Source organism: Saccoglossus kowalevskii, chromosome 12 (genome assembly GCF_978046115.1).
Source record: "Saccoglossus kowalevskii chromosome 12, keSacKowa6.1, whole genome shotgun sequence".
In the NCBI taxonomy this organism is placed as follows: Eukaryota; Metazoa; Hemichordata; class Enteropneusta; family Harrimaniidae; genus Saccoglossus; species Saccoglossus kowalevskii.
In genome coordinates this window covers 16335993-16359063 of record NC_140652.1, presented here as the reverse complement: position 1 = coordinate 16359063, position 23071 = coordinate 16335993, and the positions used below count along the sequence as shown (strand labels likewise).

The 23071-nt window shown below is 33.7% G+C and overlaps 3 protein-coding genes and 2 long non-coding RNA genes across 5 annotated transcripts; 2 read left to right on the top strand and 3 right to left on the bottom strand.

The window, feature by feature from the left end:
* On the top strand, nucleotides 1–2573 carry LOC144360580 (uncharacterized). The gene is made up of 4 exons (XM_085505925.1): nucleotides 1–545; nucleotides 2148–2226; nucleotides 2342–2427; nucleotides 2507–2573. The coding sequence occupies exons 1-4, from the start codon at nucleotides 448–450 to the stop codon at nucleotides 2571–2573; spliced, it is 330 nt and encodes a 109-aa protein (XP_085362051.1). The 5' UTR covers nucleotides 1–447.
* Nucleotides 2574–4692: 2119 nt separating this feature from the next.
* Nucleotides 4693–6185, top strand: LOC144360579 (uncharacterized). The gene is made up of 2 exons (XM_078013248.2): nucleotides 4693–4829; nucleotides 5772–6185. Exons 1-2 carry the CDS (start codon nucleotides 4700–4702, stop codon nucleotides 5981–5983), a joined length of 342 nt encoding a protein of 113 aa, XP_077869374.1. The 5' UTR covers nucleotides 4693–4699; the 3' UTR covers nucleotides 5984–6185.
* Nucleotides 6186–7818: 1633 nt separating this feature from the next.
* Nucleotides 7819–17212, bottom strand: LOC146735572 (myosin heavy chain kinase B-like). Its single transcript, XM_085506154.1, has 8 exons — nucleotides 17180–17212; nucleotides 16757–16879; nucleotides 15349–15431; nucleotides 13725–13933; nucleotides 12099–12168; nucleotides 11451–11545; nucleotides 10472–10518; nucleotides 7819–8829 (listed from the first exon to the last, which is right to left on the bottom strand). Exons 3-8 carry the CDS (start codon nucleotides 15414–15416, stop codon nucleotides 8800–8802), a joined length of 519 nt encoding a protein of 172 aa, XP_085362280.1. The 5' UTR covers nucleotides 15417–15431; nucleotides 16757–16879; nucleotides 17180–17212; the 3' UTR covers nucleotides 7819–8799.
* Nucleotides 17213–17693: 481 nt separating this feature from the next.
* Nucleotides 17694–18525, bottom strand: LOC144346995 (uncharacterized). Its single transcript, XR_013419588.2, has 3 exons — nucleotides 18470–18525; nucleotides 18101–18162; nucleotides 17694–17823 (listed from the first exon to the last, which is right to left on the bottom strand). It is a non-coding gene; the product is annotated as an uncharacterized LOC144346995 (long non-coding RNA).
* A 362-nt stretch (nucleotides 18526–18887) lies between these two features.
* LOC144355936 (uncharacterized) lies at nucleotides 18888–22749 on the bottom strand. The gene is made up of 5 exons (XR_014931115.1): nucleotides 22666–22749; nucleotides 22075–22098; nucleotides 21218–21285; nucleotides 19836–19910; nucleotides 18888–18991 (listed from the first exon to the last, which is right to left on the bottom strand). It is a non-coding gene; the product is annotated as an uncharacterized LOC144355936 (long non-coding RNA).
* Between the last annotated feature and the right edge of the window lie 322 nt (nucleotides 22750–23071).

Here is a 23071-nt window from a genome sequence, read left to right as displayed (position 1 = left end):
TTCCAAAAAAAATTAAGTAATTTTTCAAAAATATTTGTAACCTTTGGCCTCGACCACCGCGTCACGTGACCAACGTACTGTCCAATCACGAAGCCTTCATCTTCAATCACCGACGAGACCGGTCATACAGAGCACTCATTTTGCGACTTGCATGTTATCAAGGTAAGTAAGTCTTCATGATTTTCGTTCTTCTTTACACCCAGATTAGTATAATCAACTAATATGCGTGTTTGTGTTTGATTACTCTGAATAATTGTGACATGTTTTGTATATGACAACCCTCCATCGATAATTTCGTTGCCAGTGAGTTTTGCGTATTAAACGCATTAAATAACTATAATACATGTCTCGGGCATAATTGTGTCGATCTGTTTAATTGATGTATCGACGATTGTTATTTCCTTTCTTTTCTCAAACCTAATTTTCAACTTCACTTTTTCGAAAGCCATGGATCTACCATTATTTGTAGAGAATTTAGTCATACGGGGAAAGACGAATGACACAATCTTACTGTACCTCAAAAAGAAATTAAATATTAGGTGGAGGTAAGTAACTCGACACATTGTCAATAATAATTTGTTTTGTATATTTCACAGACAGCAGCTGTTTATTATTTAACTTATTACGATGTTACTGATGCACTGTCCCTCAACACCAGTTGTTGGGGGACGGTGTCTGAGGTTAACGTTGTAGGGATGGCATGGCTGACAATACATATTGTGCCACTATCAAGTCAACTATTTGTATTAATTGATCACATACACTTAACCACTCAGATTACAACAGCCTCAAAAATCTGACAATTTTATTTCGTCACCATCTTGAGAATAGTAGTGTTCATGCTACACGAAGTGCGGAATTTCTCATATGATTGAATATCGGATAAACCATGAAGTGTAAAATTAGACTCAATTGCATTCACGCACTGGAGGAAACAGGGTTAGCCCGGGCTGTGTAACGAACTTGTTAAGAATATAATTAAATCTTTAGTCTGTTTTAACTATGAGTACTCGGTACAATAACTAGGAATGTATACATGTGTGTTATACGGTTATATAACAACACAAAGTATATTCAAGTATATTCAGAATGTGCAGATTATAGTATAACGGGAAGTAGAACGGAGTCTCACCGCCGGCAATTTTGATCACTACGTTTGGTCATATCCCAGCTGCTTATCTGCACACCTTTTAATCTCCACTCTCTGCCAATCAACGACCTCCATAATATATATAAGCATCTGAAGACCATCATCCGTCATTCACTTGTATTACACTTGCCCCAATTATGGGGGAACCGGAAGTGTAATTGTATATTACAGACACAGTCACAGGGACTGTGTTACAGAGTATAACATAGTGGGAATGTGTACAAATCTTTTGCAATCTGAGCAGCTGCTGGACTGGTGTGGCTCGTTAGTTTGTGTATATATCTGGTAGCATCGCTTATGTGTGGGATTGAAATACAAACACAAGTTCAGCACCGTCATTGAGGTTTGACTCACAAACCTCATTGACGGTGATGAACGTCACTTGCATTAAACTTAACCTGCAATTGACCTCACTGTGATGCCGCATTCGAGCCGTACGCAATATGTCGATAACGCAGACATATCTCATGTATATTATTTTAAAATGCGATTATTAATGGAAATATTTTATTATGAAACGCTGGAATCTGGTATATTCGGTCTTGACCACCACTTGTGGTTATTTGAAGACTGTACATGCTTTGTGGCATACTAAATTGGCCAAAAAAATTTGAAAAGTGTCTCCAATGTTTACACAGATAACCGGCGTAAGCGTTGGCAAGCTTAAATAGATATACAGCGCCACCAGTGGCTGTTCCCGGCTCCATGCGTCCATCCTGTTAAACACCCATCCACTCTGAAGTTATCAGCATTATCTAATAAAATACGAGGCGGAGTTGTCACTGCAGCATGTACAGCATGACAATTCATTTCGATTCATTTCAATTATATCTATGACCATAGACCCTCAACAAAGGGTTGAGGGTCTATGCTATGACTAAGTATGCTTTTCTTCTTCTCCTCTTTATTATTTGTTCTTATTGTTTTGTGTGTGTGACAAACAATAAACAAATATATGAAGATTGTTCTTGTTAAATTGAATTTTTATACTATTCAGTATATCTACGTTGAAAAGGAGGATGGTGTCATGGGGAGTAACAAGGCACGATAAATCAGTAACGCCTGAGGCGATAAAAGTAAGAAACTATATTAAACTTTATATCCAATTAAACACCAAATATTATAGTATATGTTAGACATGTTGAGAAATTCAAAAAATACTTATAAATGCACTTTTTCTCTATTTATCAGATGGAAATGAAAGGCTCGGGGAGGCTACTTGGGATTAAATCCATGCACAAACGCGTCAGGCAAAAGTACCACATATTCGCTACAAGGTAAACTAATCGGTATAATTGTGTCTCGCATTGTACTCATTTGCTGAAATAGCAATATAATTGTATTTGTTTTCGACAGAGATCAAGTAGAGGCCATCATGGTAGCCCACTTTTATGACCAAATGTGTATGCGAAGAAGAGGATGATTGGTTCCAGCTATCGGCCATAGGCGAAAATATTATTCCGAGGTATGTTTACATTAGACAGTGGGAGCAAAGTTGAATATATGAATATATGCCTGAGTTATTTATCCGGAGAACATTGTAAAAGCCTGCAATAGAAGTGATTCAATCGTGAATTGCAAAGTTTTAAAGTCTCCCAAATACATGATTTGTCCAACTTGAAAATGATTATAAATTAACGGACTTTTTCTAGGGACCAAATTGGTATTGGCACTGCGATGGTTATGATAAACTTATGGGATTTCGAAAGAAAGAGTATCCCTTCGCTATTCATGGCTGCATTGACGGATTTTCAAGAAAAATACTATGGCTCAGGATATACAAAAGCAACAACGATCCCCATGTTATATGCAAGTACTTTTACGACGCGATTACGCAGAATAAAGGTGAATAAAAATAAATATCCATAATTGATGTCTCATTATAAAATACGTGAAATTTAATAAACTGTGTGTAAAGAAATGGCCTGGGAATTCGATGGTCTGATTTGTTAATTCCGCATTATGAATAAATGTTGACGAAAATGATATCGCCGTGTCCATAATTCTCTGTTTTGTCGCGGTCAACAACTAGAAAACAATGAAATACTTATTTATTTAACGAAAAAAGGTAAAATGAATATATTGAATATTATACAATGTATTATATATTCAGTTCTGTATATTGTGACACATGGAACGATTCGAAGTACACGTAGACCACATATACAGATGTTCGTTCAGTTATGTATGTTTTACTATGTGCACATGTGTGTGTGTTTTTTGTGATGTAGTAACTTTAAGCTGTTAAACTGATTCGTGCATTTGTAATAGAAAGAAGAATCGGCGCAAATGTAAACGAATTATAATGCTTATGTCAGGCATTTTCTGTTGCAACAGTTATTTGTTATTTCATAACACAAATAATGTTACCTTGTGTATCATTTTAGTCTGTCCGAGCCGTACGAGGTCCGATCGTGGTACGGAGCTGGGAGATTTGGTGCAGGCCCAGATGTATTTTAGACGTGATCATAGTGACACATATGCGTTTGAAAGATCACATAAATATGGTACTTCAATGTCCAATCAGGTATTATTGCATCTAACAATTCTCAGAAACATAATATCAATAATTTACAACACATATACTCAGATGCTGGGAATTATATTTATTTTGTATTACCTTTGTTCATTATCATATACGATCAACTGGAACAGGCATTCATTTTTTGGACATCACGTTAGAATGTACATTATGCAATACAATCGATTTACCTGTATGATTTTCATGAATCTTCCGATTACAAACCTATATTAGTTAGTTGACAGCATTTACACTTTTAGAATGCCCCCATACGATGTGTAAAGCCCAAATCGATATATAACTAGAACATCAGCAAAAACACTACAATAATACTTGACAATAAAATAAACCACAATAATTCAATCTAACAATCACTGCAATAGAACATGGCTTACGTTATCAATACGTTTTTGTAGATCATGGGTAGTCATACACGTTCGCATGTATTCCCATAACAGTGCCTAACAACACTAATTTTTCTTATGAGAACATTCGAAAATTTGCAGAGACTGTCAGTCACTCTTCTATCTCTTTTATTGTGGCCAGTTCATTGACAACCAAATCACTTCTTCATACTAAGTATAAGTCTTATGCTAATCTGTTTTTGTATGAATAGTGTATCGAGAGTTGGTGGACACAATTACGCAAATACAGCAGTCAGTTTTGGAGGGAGGAATTTAAGGTACTGTATAACAGTATTGTATAATGTCGATATATTTGCGTTTGTTATCAAATTTATAGATCATCCCAATCTGTTCCTGATCTACCGATCAGAAGAAAGCTTTCAAATACCTATTATAATGTCATACAAATATTTTTTTTTAATATCAGATGTTGAAAGATTCAGGGATATATGACAGTGACAGTTTAATTGACAGGTAAATGTAAACTTCATGAAATCACTTTTGGAATGAATTATATCGTTAATTGATATATATGAAACTATTAGGATGTATGTTGATTGTGTCTAATTCAGACTATTCATTAATTCTATGATCATGCACAGAAACTGCCTTATGTATGTGTATATGCCTATATTAGAGGAAGAACTTAGTGAATTTGCGGATGAATGGAACTCGCATAGAATTAGAAAGCAAAGGAACCAATTACGACCAAATGGTGTACCAGAAGACTTGTACAGTTTTCCCGAGTTAGTCGGTATGTATTCAGATTCACACACAAACCATGAAATATTCTTGAAATTTATACCAGTGAACATATCCTCACGTGTTGTATATCAATGAAAGTGATTGGCAGGTTGGTGGCTGAAGGCTTATCTAACTAACTTTATTCACATAATAAATTCTCTTTGAAAATACCATAATACAAAACCAAAACAATTTGTATTTAGCATCGTTCCCAGGCATTTATATACATAAAAATCTTATTGAAATGCAATAATTGTTTTGTTTTTTTAATATAGACAGACATTTGGGTAATTATGTAAATTGAGCAATTATGCAGAGATTTCAACCCAAAACTAAGTAGATCTGTTTATTGCTTGGCGGAAAGGCGAAAAGTGAATTATTATGCAAATCAGATAAATATTATGTATATAAACCCAAAACTAATAAGATCATCACATTGTCTTAGAATATTTATGTACCAAGATTCATTAAAATAAGATAGATACTTGTGACAGTTGACAATTATTATGTAAATCAGTTATTAAATATATGCATATTTTAATGTAATACTAATAAAGTAAAGTCACAGAGCATTTATGTACAAAACAAAATTATTATACACATTCGGTAATTAATATGCATGAATATTAACCACTAACCTACCATGTCTGTCTGCCCTATAAAATCTATGTAACATTGAAATGTGATGATTATTACATTAATATGCATCAAATTTACCAAAAACTAATAGGGTCTGGGCTTTGTTCCAGATCATCTTTGTCCAAGTTTCATTTAAAGCTGACCAGTTGTTGTTGGGGGTAATTATGGAACATACATACATATAAACAGAGTAGCTGCAAAGACTCCCATTGTGTGCTTCTTACACCAAAGTCAAAAACTGAATTTAAATTCAATTTAGTTTTTAAAGTATTAATATGTCAATTTCATTGTATGAATTTTATTAATTTTGCAGGTGTCAGAGATATGGGATACAGTGTATCTGATACTGACCTTGAATCTGTAGCAGAAGAAATGGGTGTTGGAACTGGACTACCAGACTATCTGTCAGCAGAATTTAGAGAAGCAGCAGATAACGAAATATCTGGAGAATTCAACATTATTAATGTAAACAATGCTAAAGCAGCCTATGTATTTCTTAGAAACACTTTTAATCCTGATGTGTAATTTTGAGAGATCTGCAAATACTGTGGCTAAGAACCGTTTTGTTATAATTGTCCCAATGTTTCTATTCGTCCTCTGTTCCTGTTTTTTGCATGATCTATTTACAATACTTCAGTGACCTAAGAAAATATACGATACTAATATATTGTTGTAGCATAAGTGATATATGATCTAAACTATCATGAATAAAATGTATAGTGTGTGACATGACTTAGTGTGTTATAATTTATATATTTTTCACAGCAAACTAGCCACATTGTTCTGAAATTTGATATGTAGTGTGTATGTAAATTAGAGTTAAAAAAAATGACAATTGATCATGCGATGCCATGGTGGATTTCAACAACATGGAAATGTTCTATTTATCATACCATTTTTATATTTGGTATACAAGAACTTTAGCACAGACTGTAATGTTGTGCTTTAACTAGAAGCTTCACTATACGAGTGTCCTTTGTCGCATAACTGGTCCATTCGTCCGAGTTGAGAATTAATGTTTTTGTGTGTCATGAACAACTTGTATTAATCTGGGAATAACATCCTAAGGAGTTGTTAATTTGTCCTCATGACTTGTGCAGTTTTCTCTGACAGGACCGATGCTCTGATATTGTCCCTAGTTTCTTACTTCAACCAAGACATATTTGACCTAGTATGGAATTGGTTTTTCATCATGCATTCTTGTCACACTGCTCAGCGCCATACTATGAGAAATAATGGCAGTATTTTAAGGTGTGGAGCTAGTTTCTGAGTCGTCAATGTCAACAGATGGTGGGAATTATGTTGACCTTGCCAAGTACAGTATTAAATTAAAGCAGCCAGTGTATGAGTAGCAAACATCTCAAGAAATCTTAGTTATTTCGAGCTACACGCTCACAACAACTCTCTGTTAGTGAGGTTTCCTAGACTAAATCCATTTCATGTTTTAGCTTGTTCAGGGAGTGATGTTTTTAAATATTTGCAAGGTGGGAATGCAACTTTAATGTGTATAATAAAAACCTGCAATACTATTTGAGAAATTAGTGATGTTTGTAACATATACATGTGTCATCAAACATCAGCCTTAACACCAAGAATGCAAGAAAAGTGTATACTCAATGTAACATTTAATTAACATAAAAAAATAACTTACATAACTGGACAGGCATGGGGGTAGATGAAAGTCATACAGAAATGCCTGCACACTGAAATATTGCAACTGTATTATTTTGTTTTTCTTTTAAATGGTCAGTACAATTATCATAAAATATCATGACTGGTCTATGCTGTAGTGTATTCATTGCCAAATACATGTATTATTACAACATCTGATTATGGGAAACCATCATTGTATATAACAGAAAACTATTATTACCCTAGAAACTCACTAAAATTATATGTCAATTTTTTTTTACAATGGTAAATTTCATATCAACGAGTCATTGTTAATTTTGTGATCTGACATATCAATTTGATTCTGATGAAGTCATTGAGATTAGATTGAAACCATTAATAGGAGATGGATTTGTAAAAACCAAGTCATTGAAAATGACACAGTTCTCGTTAAATTTGTGAAAGTTCTCTGTGCTTGTCATGAGTGGATCCTTGAAACTTGAGTCTAAACAGATTGTTTATTAACATCAAATTCGAACACGTGTTGCGTGACGACCCCTCCAGTTTAAGACATAGCAAAGAAAAACATAGATCACAAGTGAAAGCATGTCATAGTTATCACATTTTTAACAAACAAGATGGCCACATGTACATGTACATGAATCCATTTATGACATGCTAAATATGAATGAAATGATACATGGGTGACACAGATATAGTAATATGGCTAAAAATAAAAACACCCGTTATCCGGCCATCTGTGATCTTATTATGAAACAAAGTGACATGTATGATGTATGTGCCAAATACAAATGAAAATGGTACATAAATCTTGGAAATATAGTAGTAAGGCCGAAAAATCAGATGGCTGTCAATCGGCCATTTTGAAACAAATTGTCACGGACATTTATCCTAACATGTAAAAAATATATGCCAAATTTGAATGAAAACTGACAAAGCATGTCCAAGATAGCACATTTAAAAAAAACAAGATGCCTGCTAGTTGGCCATTGCAAATTGCAAAAGAAATTGTCATGGACATGTATCCTAACATGTATAATCTATGTACCAATTTTGAATGAAAACTGACAAAGCATGTCCGAAATACAACATTTTCAACAAACAAGACTGCTGCCAGTCGGCCATTTTGAATCGAATCGCTAAACCACTGCATGCACATATGTCCCACATAAAGTACTAGGCACCTGCAAAGAATGAACAAAATTGGTCCAAAAGATTCTGAAATACGACTCCGCACGCATGGATGGACGGATGGACACACAAACAGAAATGTTCATTGCATACATGGGAAAGTAGGCATGGGTATCATGAAAAACAAAATGGCCACCAGTCAGCCATATTAGTTTGAATCACAGAAAAAATATGACATGCAACTATAACCCAATATGTATGATCATCATACCAACTTTGATCCAATTGGCCTAGTCATCTCTGAGAAGCAGCTTCGGACATGTAAAAATGACGATTTATAGAGCTTTTATATAAAAATTGAGCGTCAGCCAGCCAAATTGAATTACAAAAATAATGTTGGTGCAGATGTATCTCTTTGTATACTACCTTTGTACAAAATTTAAACAGAAACGTTCATTGTATTCAAGATAAAGTAGCATGGGTACCATGAAAAACTAGATTGCCGCCAGTAGGCAAATTTGTTTGAATCATCATACCAACTTCGTCCGAACGGGGACTAATAATACTACACATCTTATTCATGCCATGTCAGTCACTTTCAATTGCACCTGTAAAAAAGGAAAATCATGATCAGATATCAGGTCGTCATATTTATCTTAATCTAGATTGAGATTCTATGCTTAAAGTATACTTAATATAATTATGCATTTGGCATTACCGGTATATAGAATTTTATGTGAATGATCAAGAATTAGAAAGAGTATCGTCATACATGTATCTTGGTATAAAACTAAATACCACTGGGAACCTAGATATAGCACAAGTAGACTTGACAAACCGGGCTCTGAAAGAATTTTTCAAACTGAAGCAGATGCTCTACTCGGAAAAACAAGTTCCCATCAAAATCTATCTGAAAATGTTTGACACTATGATCAAACCATTACTCACATATTGTACAGAAATTTGGACATGTGACATAATAAAACATAGTTGAACTCTGGTGACCTTGCACATTGTTATATAATATAATTCCCTTTATCATAGTTTGTTTCAATATAAATATGCATTGTCATAATTTTGAATACAAACAAGTTTTGGGGTTGAACCAACAGTGGGGAATCAATCTACCGAATGTCCTTAATAGATGTAAATATCTTACAAAAACATTGGTGCCTAATTTGTTTAATTATTTTAAGGGACATAATTTCCAGCTTTATTCAAAGTAATTCAGATATTTTAGTATAAAAACAAATGCCTCATCTCAGAAAAAAAGTGCTGCATTTAGACGTAAATAGATTCATAAAACATGCAAGATAACAGAAAATCTTAGCTGGCTTTTGTCCAAGTATTTGTCTGTCAAAAATTAATGATTCTATCATTCTGTTCTAATAGCTGAAACAAATTCCTGTGAATTTTCATTTGTCGAATAAACTGTTCGTCAAATACAGAATACATATATCTTAGTACAATTTTCTTTTCAAAATGTGGATGCAACGTTTTGCTTTTTATGTATTTTTTATGTATTGTTTTTGATTTGATAACTTTGAAATATAATAAGTTCAGATCTTGATCAAAGTTTGGCACCCAGTTCATAGCAGTGCTTATATTGATTTTCTGACATCTTGTTTTCTATAAATATTTTATTGGTAGGTTTGCAAATGTGTATCAGACTGTGCAAAAAATCTCTTCATGAGTTGGTTTTGAAACCCAGTATAGTATTCCCATGAGATTTGGGAGATACATTACCAATGATATTATTACAAGATAAATCATTTGCTTCATTGAACACATACAACAATGCATATTTCCACTGAGATCAGTGACCTTTGATGTGTATCACCAGTGATCAGTCAAGTGGAAACAGTCAAAATATTTTATCAGATTTTCTCAAGTTTTGCATGATATTTTCATACAGGACATCTGTTGTTCAAACTCAAGAAAGATTTTTAGTATACGACTTCAATAAAGACTATTATTATTACGTAAAACTGACAGATGTTCAACACTGGACAGCTGGAAACATTTTGTTTTTGTGTCGATCAATTTATATTGACAAATGTCGGAAGGAAACACCTGTTAGCTAGTACCACTGATAAGAGTGAGTAGTTCATTGTAGTTCTTGTTTATTATGTAAACAAAGTCAATCTCATTAACCTAGTAATTGTTTATTGCTTTGTATGCACTACATGAACACTTTTGTTTGAGGCAAGTTCTTTCACTGGATGTGCAGAAAGTTGTTAAAAAACTTACCTCTGGTAGCTCATCATCTATCATACTCTCAGATAACTCTTCCATAGCTTAAAAAAAATACATTTCATAATCAATTGTAACGCTACATATGATTTTTCACCGTATATACTCAAACTATGATGTATGGCAATTTAGACTTTTTGATCGAATTTGTATTGGTAATATACTATCTTAATACAGTGAACAATTTTGAATCAAAAATGATATAATATCCTAATTGTGCACAAATAAGAGTTATGGGCATGTAGCATCATATAAGTTCAAATATGGCAAAAAAAGAATAAATAAATCTATATATCCCAGTTTCAGACTTAGTCCAAGATGTAAAGATGCTTAACGTAAAACCAATCCACAAGACATGTCATCAACAATAGATGTGAACAGTAGGCTGAGGACCCCATATATCAATCATTTATGTGTAACATTCCTATCAATAGGCAAGGGTACTAAAAATAACAAATGTCAAAAGAACAATGGACAGGCAACTGCTGAAAAGTCAGCAGCATATTTGGAACAGCTTTTAAGACAGTTTTAAAACAGATTATCAGTTGGAAGATGATTTTTGCAGAGAAAATAAACTGAAAACGAGATTGTACACGTGTGCTTTGCGCAGTAAATATGGCTGTGACCGTTTTCCAACCCCCAAACAATAGAAAATATTATGCTATAGCCAAACATAATTTGCATATTCATTGTACTAGCTTAGGCAGAATGGTGTGCACATTTTGGAGGCTGATACGAGTTAGTTGAAGGATGATGGCACTTTTAATTGTGGAGTCTTTTTTATGACAAGCAATGTACTGCAAACTGTGCATGTTTGGAATATTCAAAATCTGTCCTACATTTTGGTTTGTTGACCTCAGGTAACGCAATATACACAAGCACACAAACAATAAATGTGTAAATAGTATCAATTCTGGAATTGGATTTTGATGTATTCCCATTCATAACAAATGACTACAAATAAAACTCAACCTACCAGGCAGATTTAAATAAGCACAATAGTCAGAGCAAACATGTTCCTTCGAAAAACCAACAATCGCAACCCTTGAAATATTATCCATACCAAATAACCTGTAATATATGTAAAACTTTAGCAGGGAAAATAATTATGTTTACATAAAAAAATGGAGTGTGTCAATAGTAACTGGTTAGACAACTGTATTCCATATTTATGATATTTTAGTTTAGTTAAAACGCTAAACATGCTAAACAATTATAATTCATCTGTTACTATGCTGAATCCATAAACAGCTTTGAACTAATTTAATGAAACATAGTAACACAAACTATGATTAGTAGAATTTAAACTATTCTGTACACTGTGTATGCAGTGTATAAGACTGATTAATGAAATACAGAAACCAATCAATATTTATGCTATTTTTCAAAGGTGATGAAAGTAAAATTCATATTTAAAAGCACCTTAGAAATGCTTCTTTGTACTGGAAATAAACTGACTGCCCTGGACTGTTGGGTATTGTTCACCCACACTAGACTAAAAAGATTAATAGGACAAAAGAAAAAAAGGAAAGATACCAACAATTCTAACACAAATTTAATAATAATTTAATATACTTTCTACATTTAATTACACAAGAAAGGTTAATAAGGCTACAATACTTACAAATCATGTGTTTCACTGTCAACTAAATCCCAAGTAGCAACAGCAACATCAGTTAAGGTATAGCCAACACCTGCAAAATTGTATGTCATTAATAAGACCATTATTGAACTATAGTATGATAGACAAAAGTACTCTAGAACTTGTTATATAGTAGAAAATATTTGGCAATATTTTGCATTTGTAGTCCTATGTAACTATACAAAATAGCTAATCATTTACTCCACAACTTACTCATCATCATTACTACATGTACCATTGTCAATAATTAGTCTACAACACAAACCAAAGTTCATGAGACAGTATCCAATTGGTCAATAATCGCATTCTACATTCATAGAAATGGGGGAAATATACATGTATACTTTAGATCCCAATACAAAATCAAAACAAGCCTTTTCTTTAAAAGGTAATTATAACAAGTCATTGAAAATGACACAGTCCCCGTTAAGTTCTCTTTGTGCTCGTCATATTAAAGCGGAGGGGTTGTCGCGAGCGTGTCCTTGAAACTTGAGTTCCAAGTGGCGTATACAACAGATTGTTTATTTACATCAAAACACTTGTTTTGTGTCATAGTAATATAGCCAAAATAAAAACAGCCGTTATTCAGCCACCTTTGATCTGATTATGAAACACACTGATATGTATGAGCCAAATACGAATGAAAATGGTACATAAATTGTGGAAATATAGTAGTAAGGCCAAAAAGTCAGATGGCTGTCAATCGGCCATCCTTGACCTGATTTTGAAACAAATCGTCATGGACATGCATCCTAACATGTATAAAGTACATGTATGTGCCAAATTTGAATGAAAACTGACAGAGCACGTCCAAGATACCGCATAAAAAAACAAAAACAAGATGCCTGCCAGTTGACCATCTTTGATCCAATTGCAAAATAAATCGTCATGGACATGTATCCTAACATGTATAATCTATGTACCAAGTTTGAATGACAACTGACAAAGCATGTCCAAAATACAACATTTTCAAAAAACAAGATGGCTGCCAGTCGGCCATTTTGAATGGAATCGCTAAACCACTGCATGAGCATATGTCCCACATAAGGTACTAGGCACATGCAAAGAATGAACGGAATCGGTCCACAGAATTCTGAAATATGACGTTGGATAGACTGACGCACAGACAGACGCACACACGGACGGTCGGACGGACAGACTCAGGAACTCACAGACGGTCGGGGACATGTATCCTAACATGTATGATCTATGTACTAAATTTGAATGAAAACTGACAAAGCATGTCCAAAATACAACATTTTCAAAAAACAAGATGGCTGCCAGTCGGCCATTTTAAATCAAGTCCCTAAACCACTGCATGTGCATACGTCCCACATAAAGTACTAGGCACATGCAAAGAATGAACGGAATCGGTCCAAGGGATTCTGAGATATGACTCCGGACGGACGCACGGACACACAGACGCACGGACACACGGACGGGCGGAGACCGAATTATAAGTCCCCGTTTTCGGACTTCGTTCGAACGGGGACTAATAACCTACAAACTTTATATATCTGTGGTAAATAATTCCAAAGAAGTCCCACTCAAAGTTTGCATTTATCTACCAAAAATACAAGGATATTCATAAACATTTAAAATATTTACCTTGTAAGTCCATTAGTAATAGTCTCCCATTGTATTTTGCATATGCCCAATGAACAAAAGCAGCCATCTTGTCAACCATATCAAATGGAAGCAAATTGTTGATCATTCCATTATTGTTTAGATATTTGATGAATTTTCCAGGAATAAATTCTTCAAGTGTGTAATATACAATGTCATCATCAACTTTTAGCAGATAACATGGGACAACACTGTAAGGACAAGATGTACACAATAAACATGAAAAATGTGCGCTTACATACAAGCTCCACTGTCCTATAGAGCTTTGCAGTAACCATGTCAAGTAATAGACAATCCCAAGATAAGATACAGGTCACCCTCAAGAAAATAGTTTGATTGTGACTGTTGAAGACATGCCCACCAACAACAACAACACATTTACATCATAATTATCCAATGGACATGCATATATACTGTAATCGAATCAGCAAAAAATGGTGGTGTAGATGTACTTCTTGCTATTCTATTATTGTTCAAGGATTTAATAAACAGTAATTGTATTTAGGAGATACTGGCATGGACACAATAACAAGTTTTAATAGATGGGTCAATGACATCCAATTCTGAACACTTTTGCGGGTGACCACATGAATAGACCTGACCCAAAGATTGTCTCATTTTAAGATGTGTCAAAACAGAAACTAATCAAAGAAGCATAAGCATAAGTATTTACCAAAAACATGACGAATACTCTATAAAAGTGTCATTAAAATCCAATTAGTGGTTCTTTATATATCAGTGGAACATTCATGGAAAAAATTAACTAATTATGCAAATTTGGTAATTAATATCCACAATTATTTACCCTAAAACTAATCAGGTCTCTGCATAGTCCTAGTGGATCTGTGTAGCAAGTCTCATTAAAATATGATGATCAGTACTTGAGTTATCAGGCGAAAAGCTGAAAATTAACTAATTATGCTAATAAGGTGATTAATATGCACAAATATTTACTCCCAAACTAATCAGGTCTCTGCACAGTCCTTAAGTAACTATGTACCAAATGAAATGTGATGATTACTACTTGAGATATCAGTGGAAAATCCAAAAATTTATTAATCATTATGCAAATTAGGTAATTAATATTGCAGATTTTTACCCAAAACTAATCACATCTGCGCATTAGTTCAGAGCATCTATGTGCCAAGTTTCATCAAAATCCAATGAGTGGTTCTTTAGATATCAGTGGAACAATCATGGAACAGTTAAAAATCAGCTAATTATCATGCAAATTAGGTAATTCATATGCATGGATTTTTACCAAAACCTAATCAAATCTGCACAGTGGCCCAGAGCATCTATGCATCAAGTTTCATTAAAAATCAATGTATGGTTCTTGAGATATCAGTGGAACAGACAGAGACAGACACAGACACAGACACAGACACAGACACAGACAGACAGACAGACAGACAGACAGACAGACAGACAGGCAGACAGGCAGGCAGGCAGGCAGGCAGGCAGGCAGGCAGGCAGGCAGGCAGGCAGGCAGGCAGACAGACAGACAGACAGACAGACAGACACACGAACTGCAAAGACTCCCTTTTTTGTGCTTTGCACACAGGAGTCAAAAATACTAGTTGAACTGAGATTAACTTGAACTAACCATGGAGTTTCGCCATATTCCGGTGGTACATTTTTCTTAAAAACTTTGCAGAGCATATTTCCAAGCATTTGAGTCTGGACTTCCTGAAAAAATAAAAATACATTAAATTAATTGGTAAATAGTTATTAAAATCTGTTAGTTATTTGTATAATAAAGATTTAGAGATAGTGGAATTTTGTTTTTATCTATTTTCATTCCTGAAGAATGATGTATCAATGTTACACTACTAAATGTAAATTACATTCCTCAAATCTCAAATATTGACTAGATTTTTTTCTCCTCATATTTTCTGGATATTAGTTGCATTGGATAAAGATTCAAGCATGATAGTGTTATTCATATTAGTATTGAGTTTCTACATGCTCCATATTATAACAATAAAAGGAAATTTTTTTTTTTTTTCACTGAAGAGAGGAAAGTATCAAATTTTAATAACATTACTGAAAATTCTCAAATCAACCAGCGATTGTACCATTTGTCAACATTGGCACACAGAAACAAAGACATGTACAGATATTGGAATGACTAGTGTAAATATGTAAATAGACTAAAATTAAATGATCAGTATGTATTTTGGTCTGTAAATTTATGAATAAAAAAAATAATATCTAGAAAGTGCATGCTTCAACCATTATAGAAATTTGATTAAAAATGCTAAAAACTGATTAATAATTATATTTTAAATATAATGAAACTCCATACTTATAAAAGAACGTAAACATTAAGTATGAACATGCATTTACGCCCTTACTCTTTTTGCCATTATAAATCTGACATCTTTAAAACTCTTTCCTTGTTCCTGGTAAAAGCTTTCATACACAGCTTGAATGCGATCATCGAAATGATGCTTCAGGACATAATTGCCTGATTTCAGGTAATCATTTTCTAATATATGACAGTTGTATGCCTCTCGCATACCTCCTTTACCAAGTAACTTTCCTTTGCGGAATGAAATTGTGTGTGGTATATCATCCCAGTTACATGCACCAGATGAACTGTATTTAAAACAAAGTAGCTGTCCTTTTGTGATTGGGCCTAACAACACAGAATGAAAAACAAACTCATTTTAAAAGTGGTATTTCATGTATTGGTGGTTTTATGATAATTTCCAAAATGCTTGAAGATGTAAAATTTGATGTCCACTTAATTAACCAACCAATCTTGTTTATACTTTATTGGAAGGTACACATGTCAGGCAATCTGACTGCAATTGATTAGCACAATGTGTTAAAAATCATAATCAGTAAATAAACCTGAAATGTTACCCAAGACCAACTCATTACCCATGGTTTTATTATTACATGCAACATCAAGGATGCATTTGACGTGATTGGGACTATGATGACATGACATTATGCATTAACAAATTAGAGCTACTTGAGAAATGTTAATTCAGGCAATAACTTACCAGACTCCAAAGCAGTACAAGCCATACTTTGACCAAACTTTAGTAATGTCGCCACACTAACTGAAGACATCCCTCCTTGTTCCAATCCCTTCTTGTTTTGTGCATTCAAAAAAATTGATGATTCTAGAAATAAGGAAAGCAACATTGATAAATAAAAAACAATAAATAAGTACTAAAAAACAATGATATTAAAACTGCCTTACAGATAGTAATTTATAGAAACATCAGTTGGATAAAACGGCAATGTCATCAGTAATTCAATGTGTTCCTTTTACCAAATACAGAGTTGTCACCAGGTCAAAAGTAGTAATACTTTAAGGACAAGGTATATGACAAATTTTCTACCGTATATATATTCGCTTCTAATTGACAAATATGGTGATATCCTCTTATGAGGTACCTTTGATTTCAATTTGCACTTACCAGAAGTTGACTGCCTACCACTGACCTCCATCTGCAAGAATATACAAGATTATAATTTACATAATAATTAACTGATTTTCAGGATGCTCTGGGTTGTTTCACCAGAGTATATTTAAATGCAATTTGGTACTCAGACGATTTAGAAAAATGTGCAGACAAAGTGTTTTAGTGCAAATGCATGTACATGCAAATAACCTATCTAATTTTCTTAATGATTAGGTAACTATTATTATGTCTTCGGCTGTTCCTCACTATCTTAAGAAGAGCTCATCACAACTCAATGAAATTAAATACATGCAGAGGTGTTGAAGTGAAGTGAAGTGAAGGTACTTTATGTTTTGGTGCGAACTAACATCTTAATTGTCTTTTGTTTATGGTCGACTCATAAACGCGTCTATGAACACAGGTTACCTTGTTGGTAATATCCTGTACTTTGTTTGGCATATTAATTTAAATAATTAAATAAAACTTTGCTACTTTTTGTTCCGGCCTGTTTTTCCATGATCTCATCAGCTTTTAACCTGTTACGTAAGCTAATTTACTGTTATATAGCTACTTTTTAATAACCAAAAATAGGTTACACACCTTGGCCTTTGCTGACTTCACTTTTGCCACATCTGCCAAATGTTTCAGTTGACTAGAAGCTGTGAATAACAATGTATTCTATTACACTGATAAACATGCATGTATTTTGAAGCATACTCCAACAAACAAGCTAACACTGCATGTACATTTATAATTGGAATATAGAACTCTGCACTGCCTATTATTGCATGGTAACAGGGCACGGATATTCACTGAAATATTGAGCTTGACTGTATCTCAGTATCTCAACCATTATTGTCCAAGACAATGTGTAAATAGTGAAGACTCCTATAACTGTTCTAATATATTCATCTAATATGCATAAAAAATACTCACCACTATGGCTACTTGGAATACTGCTAATACTATTGTGCATAGATAGGTCAGAAAGTAGACTTCTATAACAAAAAATACTGCATAAATATTATATTGTATTGTATTGTATTGTAAGTTAATTTGCCATCATGAAAATAAACATATGGTTGTTAAAAACAGTCATTGAAAGATGCAGCATTTGCATCATATCACAATTTGTATCTGAATTAGATTAGTCAGCCATTTCGGATTATTTATATAAATGATGGGACAAAAACAGTAAAAAAACAGACAAAAACAGTAGAACAAGTCTATACATGAAATTATTTTGGTTTTACTGTGTTTTAAAAACTAATCAAAAAGAGTTTAGCACTAATGAGAACAACCTACTTTGGTTCACTAGATAGAGCATCACTATCAGCATCACCATCTTCATCCTCAAAATCCTGTAAATTTAAAAGGATTTAGCAAATATTACATATTGCCTGGTGACTTTTTTTCCCCACCAGTAATTTTGATATCTTTGTAAGCTTTTATCAGGAAATGAGCGCATGTGTTTCAAATATATTATACACAAAAAATGTTTTAATTAACAAGGCAAATTCATTTGCACAAATAATTTAATTAGCTACTGAGTGTAATTCTGGTACAGGCCTAAAACATCAAATAGCAAAATAATCCAACAGGTAGTTATTTTGGTTAACTAAGGATTTGTTTTAATATCAGAAATACACTTACTGGACAGTAGAAGCAAAATGTTGTTTTATTCCATATATGAGAATCTTCCTTATATTCAGGACCATTTGACCCTCCAAGCAATTTACAGTCATTTTTCCTGGAAATTGGGACTTTGAAGAAAGTCAAGCATGCTAACATTACATTATTTATTGTCACAGGTTTGTTGAATTCCACCTATAAAAGAGACTTGCATCAGAATAACATGTATACCAGTGTAAACCTTAAACATATTCACATTAACTATAAACACATTCATATGGTGTTTGGTATTAGCATTTTATACAATAAATAAATTTGCAGGGTATCTGATGTGAATCTACATTATCTAATTTTAGTGAAAATAACTATTTTCAACTAGATTAGAATTCCCTGAAATTACAGTGCAAACAAGTTATTGTCAATGGCATAGTCCCTGTCCACAATTTAGTGACTGTGTGACACGATTAAAGATGTAGATAGACAAGGTCGGTATTGATATGTTAAAATTATTAAAAAATTAAAATTATTTCAAATAAAACAAAAATGAACAACATTTTCATAGTTCATCAAAACAAAGCATGTTTGAAAATTAAAAATATAACCCAACATATGCGATGTTCATACCAAGTTTGACTTTGTTCGCCCAGGCATGCTTGAGAAATGTTTAGCGACAAGTTCAAGTTACTATTTTCAGTGTTTTTTAGGAACAAAATTGCAGCAAGCCCAGGCAAGTATTAGAAATGATGATAAATAGATGCTCTTAATGCAATACAGATCACTGTTTTGAACCTCGCACTAAAAAAAACAAATTTATCAAAATACCAACACTTATATAAGCAGCTTGAACTATGGTGAGATTATTCTCTTCTCCTGTATTTTGAGCATCGTCAAAATACTGACTAAATCTCTAACTAATCTAACTAAGTATTATTTGTTCCATGTAAGATAGTAACTGTAACTGCTGCAATTATTTGTGAATTATTGACGTCAATAAACAACCACAAATGATATATAGAGCAATAGAATACAAATATCTTACCAACTGCTTTAAAGTGTCGCTTTTTTTGTATTTTTTTTTCTCTGGCATAAAAACAAGTTTAGTCACTGTCAGCAACTGCAATGAAAATGTAGCAAAAACACTAACAAATGCTTTGTGCATTTTTCACATTATTTTATATATCAATTTTGAAACTTTTAAGAATATGGATGTTACTAAAACAACTTAAAACACCATATTTAAAGTTTATTTGCCAAAAATATAACAAAATCTTGATATTCCAAACAGAATTTTTGTCAATACCGTAGCTTAATGGCGATTACAGGAAACATTTTCAGCAAGATCTTGAAGTAATTATATATTATGCACACAAATTGATTCATAATGTATAATCTATGACACATTTAAGTATGAGAAAAATCAAATTAAAATTATTTGCCTCATCTTGGTAACAACCAAGTGCCTATGCCAAAGACAAAGACAATAAAGCAATTTCAATACCTACATGTATAGCTCTCCATTTTGGGAAAGATAATACAAATTACAGAAAGCTTAGAAAGGACTCGTGTGTGCTGAAAGTAATGAAGGCATGAAATGCAAATATTATATTTAAGCAATGATATCAGTGGTTTCCAAGTAGCTATGGTGTAAATATCAAATGGAATAATGACCATGTATGATGACCTGATATTTTGGTCATATATCTTGAAAGACAACAAAATAGCACCAGTTGCATGTTCTTATTTGCAAACTGTTGCAGATAAGGACATGCAACTGGTGCTATTACAGACAGACAGACAGACAGACAGACAGACAGACAGACACACACACACACACACACACCCACCCACCCACACACACACACACAGAATACTAACTGCAAAGACTGCCATTGTGTGCTTCACAAAAATGAGTCAAAAAACACCAAAAAAAATGTTCAACATTACCCAAGATGACTTGATAGATTATTGTAGGAAACTACCGGGTAAGTGTGAAACTCCCTGTTCAAAGACACGTTCGTTTGAATGATCCACTGGGATTATTGTAACCACAACCAATTTACAACAGATATGATGATGACAATTCCACTAAATTCTATTTAATCATAATCCATGATCACAAAAGAGTTTAAACTTGTTACTGTCAGAACAAGAGTACTACCTAATACTTTATTTCCTTCATCCATAATATACAGCTATCATAAGAGGTAAACTTCTTACAAAATTAACCATAATATTTTTTACCAAAGGAGATATTAACACTCACAAATCACACACCATCCTTCACTGTACCGGTATTTATACCATTCATACATTATACTAGAGTGCTACAGACGATCAGCAAACTATCAGTAAAAAAGCTTGAACAATACTAGGTACATCAAAATTCTTTGAGAATTATAGGAGAAAATTAATACTACTTGCCTGAGGACATTTAGTAGTCTTTTCTTTTCTCAGCTTTCGCTGCTTCTCCTTTATTTTATCCCAAGTATCTACATGAAAAAAAATAGTATTAATACTTATGCACTGAAACAGTGAAAGCTAAGAGGGGGCACCAGTGACCCTGATTTTTACATCTTGAAGCTGATTATTAAAATATGTTATCAGATACTAAATTTTCTTATTTCGGATCACAGAATATAGCTTTCCCTAACCAGTCTGAGCTGTGATCCTGCCATATAGTATTGCATGTATTACAAAGTAGAATGCATATCTTTCTTTTTTTTAAATATATTTTTGTGCCAGACGGTAGTTCGGGAAATTGAATGTCTCCCCTGACATTTTTTTTTTTGTATGTGCAAATCGCAAGTGCTAGTGCCGACACATACCGGTAGTGCATTTTGCCACAGAAGTGGGACTACATGACAGGGCTGTGTGGCCATCTCTCTGGGTAGGGGTCCACCCTTTGAAGTTCAGCCTAAGGTAGGATTTGAACTTGGGTCCCTGTGGGAAACACCGTTAGAGGGATTACAATTTGTAGTTCAAGGGTTTTTTATTGTAATTATATTAAAGTTAGAATTAATACACTTTACAAGATCAACAATATCAGCAAATAATTAATACATGTTAGTGCAGACAATTACTCTGTATACTACTTCTATTATTGGTGCATTATAACTACAAAATAAAACAATATTTTAAATATAGCCACGTAACACGTGATCGTCTCTATCAGGAACTAATCAGGTTCTGCCAATTAAAATATGGCAGATTGCAGACGTCAGTGAACATGGGTAGACTATTACTACATGTGCGATTAAAAATTAAATGTTGTCACATACCTCGTTCTCTTGCTCATTTTTGCACTTCACATATAAAAACAAACATTTGTGGAAAATTAATTGCACTGAAGTTGTAATAGCAATTTTTGAGACAAATGGATGAAGGTAAATCTCCACCGTATATACCACCACACACACTCCTCCAAAAAATGAACATGTCCTAACGAATTTTAATAATGGTGACATAAAGTATAACAGCTGCGTTTGGGCTATGTAAAGACACTGAACCCAGATCGAGTTGATGAAAATAATTTGACGGTAACTACATACGACAACATACATTCATACATTCAGAGCACAATTGTCCATTTCCTCGAGCGCGGTCAGCCATGTTAGTTGGTCAATGGAGTTAAAATGAGAGATATAATTATGATTCGAACAAGTTATAGCCGTGGTTCTGCTGCGTGGTACCGAGTAGGGTGTACAAGGCAGCGCCGTCGGTGTACTGGCCGGACCACAAATGCACTCGACGCTGCAGGCACGTTGTAAGCAGACAGATTAAGCCAAGAACCTTCTATGAACCCCGAAACGCCGCGGAACAACGGCTAAATAAGTTCTAGACTGGAGAAAAGTGACGCAAAGTAGCCTTACCATAAAAACTTCAATGACGGAAATCAGTGCCAGGATCAATGCCTAGTAACGAAATCTGGTCACGTGGTATGAGGTCAGAGGGCGAGGTCACAGGTCAAAAAGTGAAAATGAAAATGGATTTTGAAATTGAAAGTTTAAATGATATTGAAAACACAAATCGAATATCGTATCGAAATGAGAATGTCATTAAAAACAATTATTATGTTAAAGTTAATGCGATAGGCAGGAAATAACAGTGACTTTTCAGCAAATTATGATAGAAATTTTGCTTCAAAGTGAAAAATACATATATACCTAGAGTTCAAAGGTCAAGAAAAACGAAAGTGGATTTTAAAAATGAAATCGGATTTTAAAAATGAAATCGGATTTTAAAAATGAAAATGAATTTTGAAAATGAAAACGAATT

Bases quoted from the DNA above. Each gene is read 5' to 3' on its own strand.
- LOC146735572 (XM_085506154.1), bottom strand. From the start codon at position 15,416: ATGCTTGGAAATATGCTCTGCAAAGTTTTTAAGAAAAATGTACCACCG. The intron at 11,546-12,098 runs GTAAGTATTGTA...CATATATTACAG, and splicing joins GACAGTGAAACACATGATTT to GTTATTTGGTATGGATAATA. The intron at 8,830-10,471 runs GTAAGTTTTTTA...CCTTTTTTACAG, and splicing joins TAGATGATGAGCTACCAGAG to GTGCAATTGAAAGTGACTGA.
- LOC144360580 (XM_085505925.1), top strand. From the start codon at position 448: ATGGATCTACCATTATTTGTAGAGAATTTAGTCATACGGGGAAAGACG. The intron at 546-2,147 runs GTAAGTAACTCG...TATACTATTCAG, and splicing joins AAATTAAATATTAGGTGGAG to TATATCTACGTTGAAAAGGA. The intron at 2,428-2,506 runs GTAAACTAATCG...TGTTTTCGACAG, and splicing joins TACCACATATTCGCTACAAG to AGATCAAGTAGAGGCCATCA.
- LOC144360579 (XM_078013248.2), top strand. From the start codon at position 4,700: ATGCCTATATTAGAGGAAGAACTTAGTGAATTTGCGGATGAATGGAAC. The intron at 4,830-5,771 runs GTATGTATTCAG...TTAATTTTGCAG, and splicing joins CAGTTTTCCCGAGTTAGTCG to GTGTCAGAGATATGGGATAC.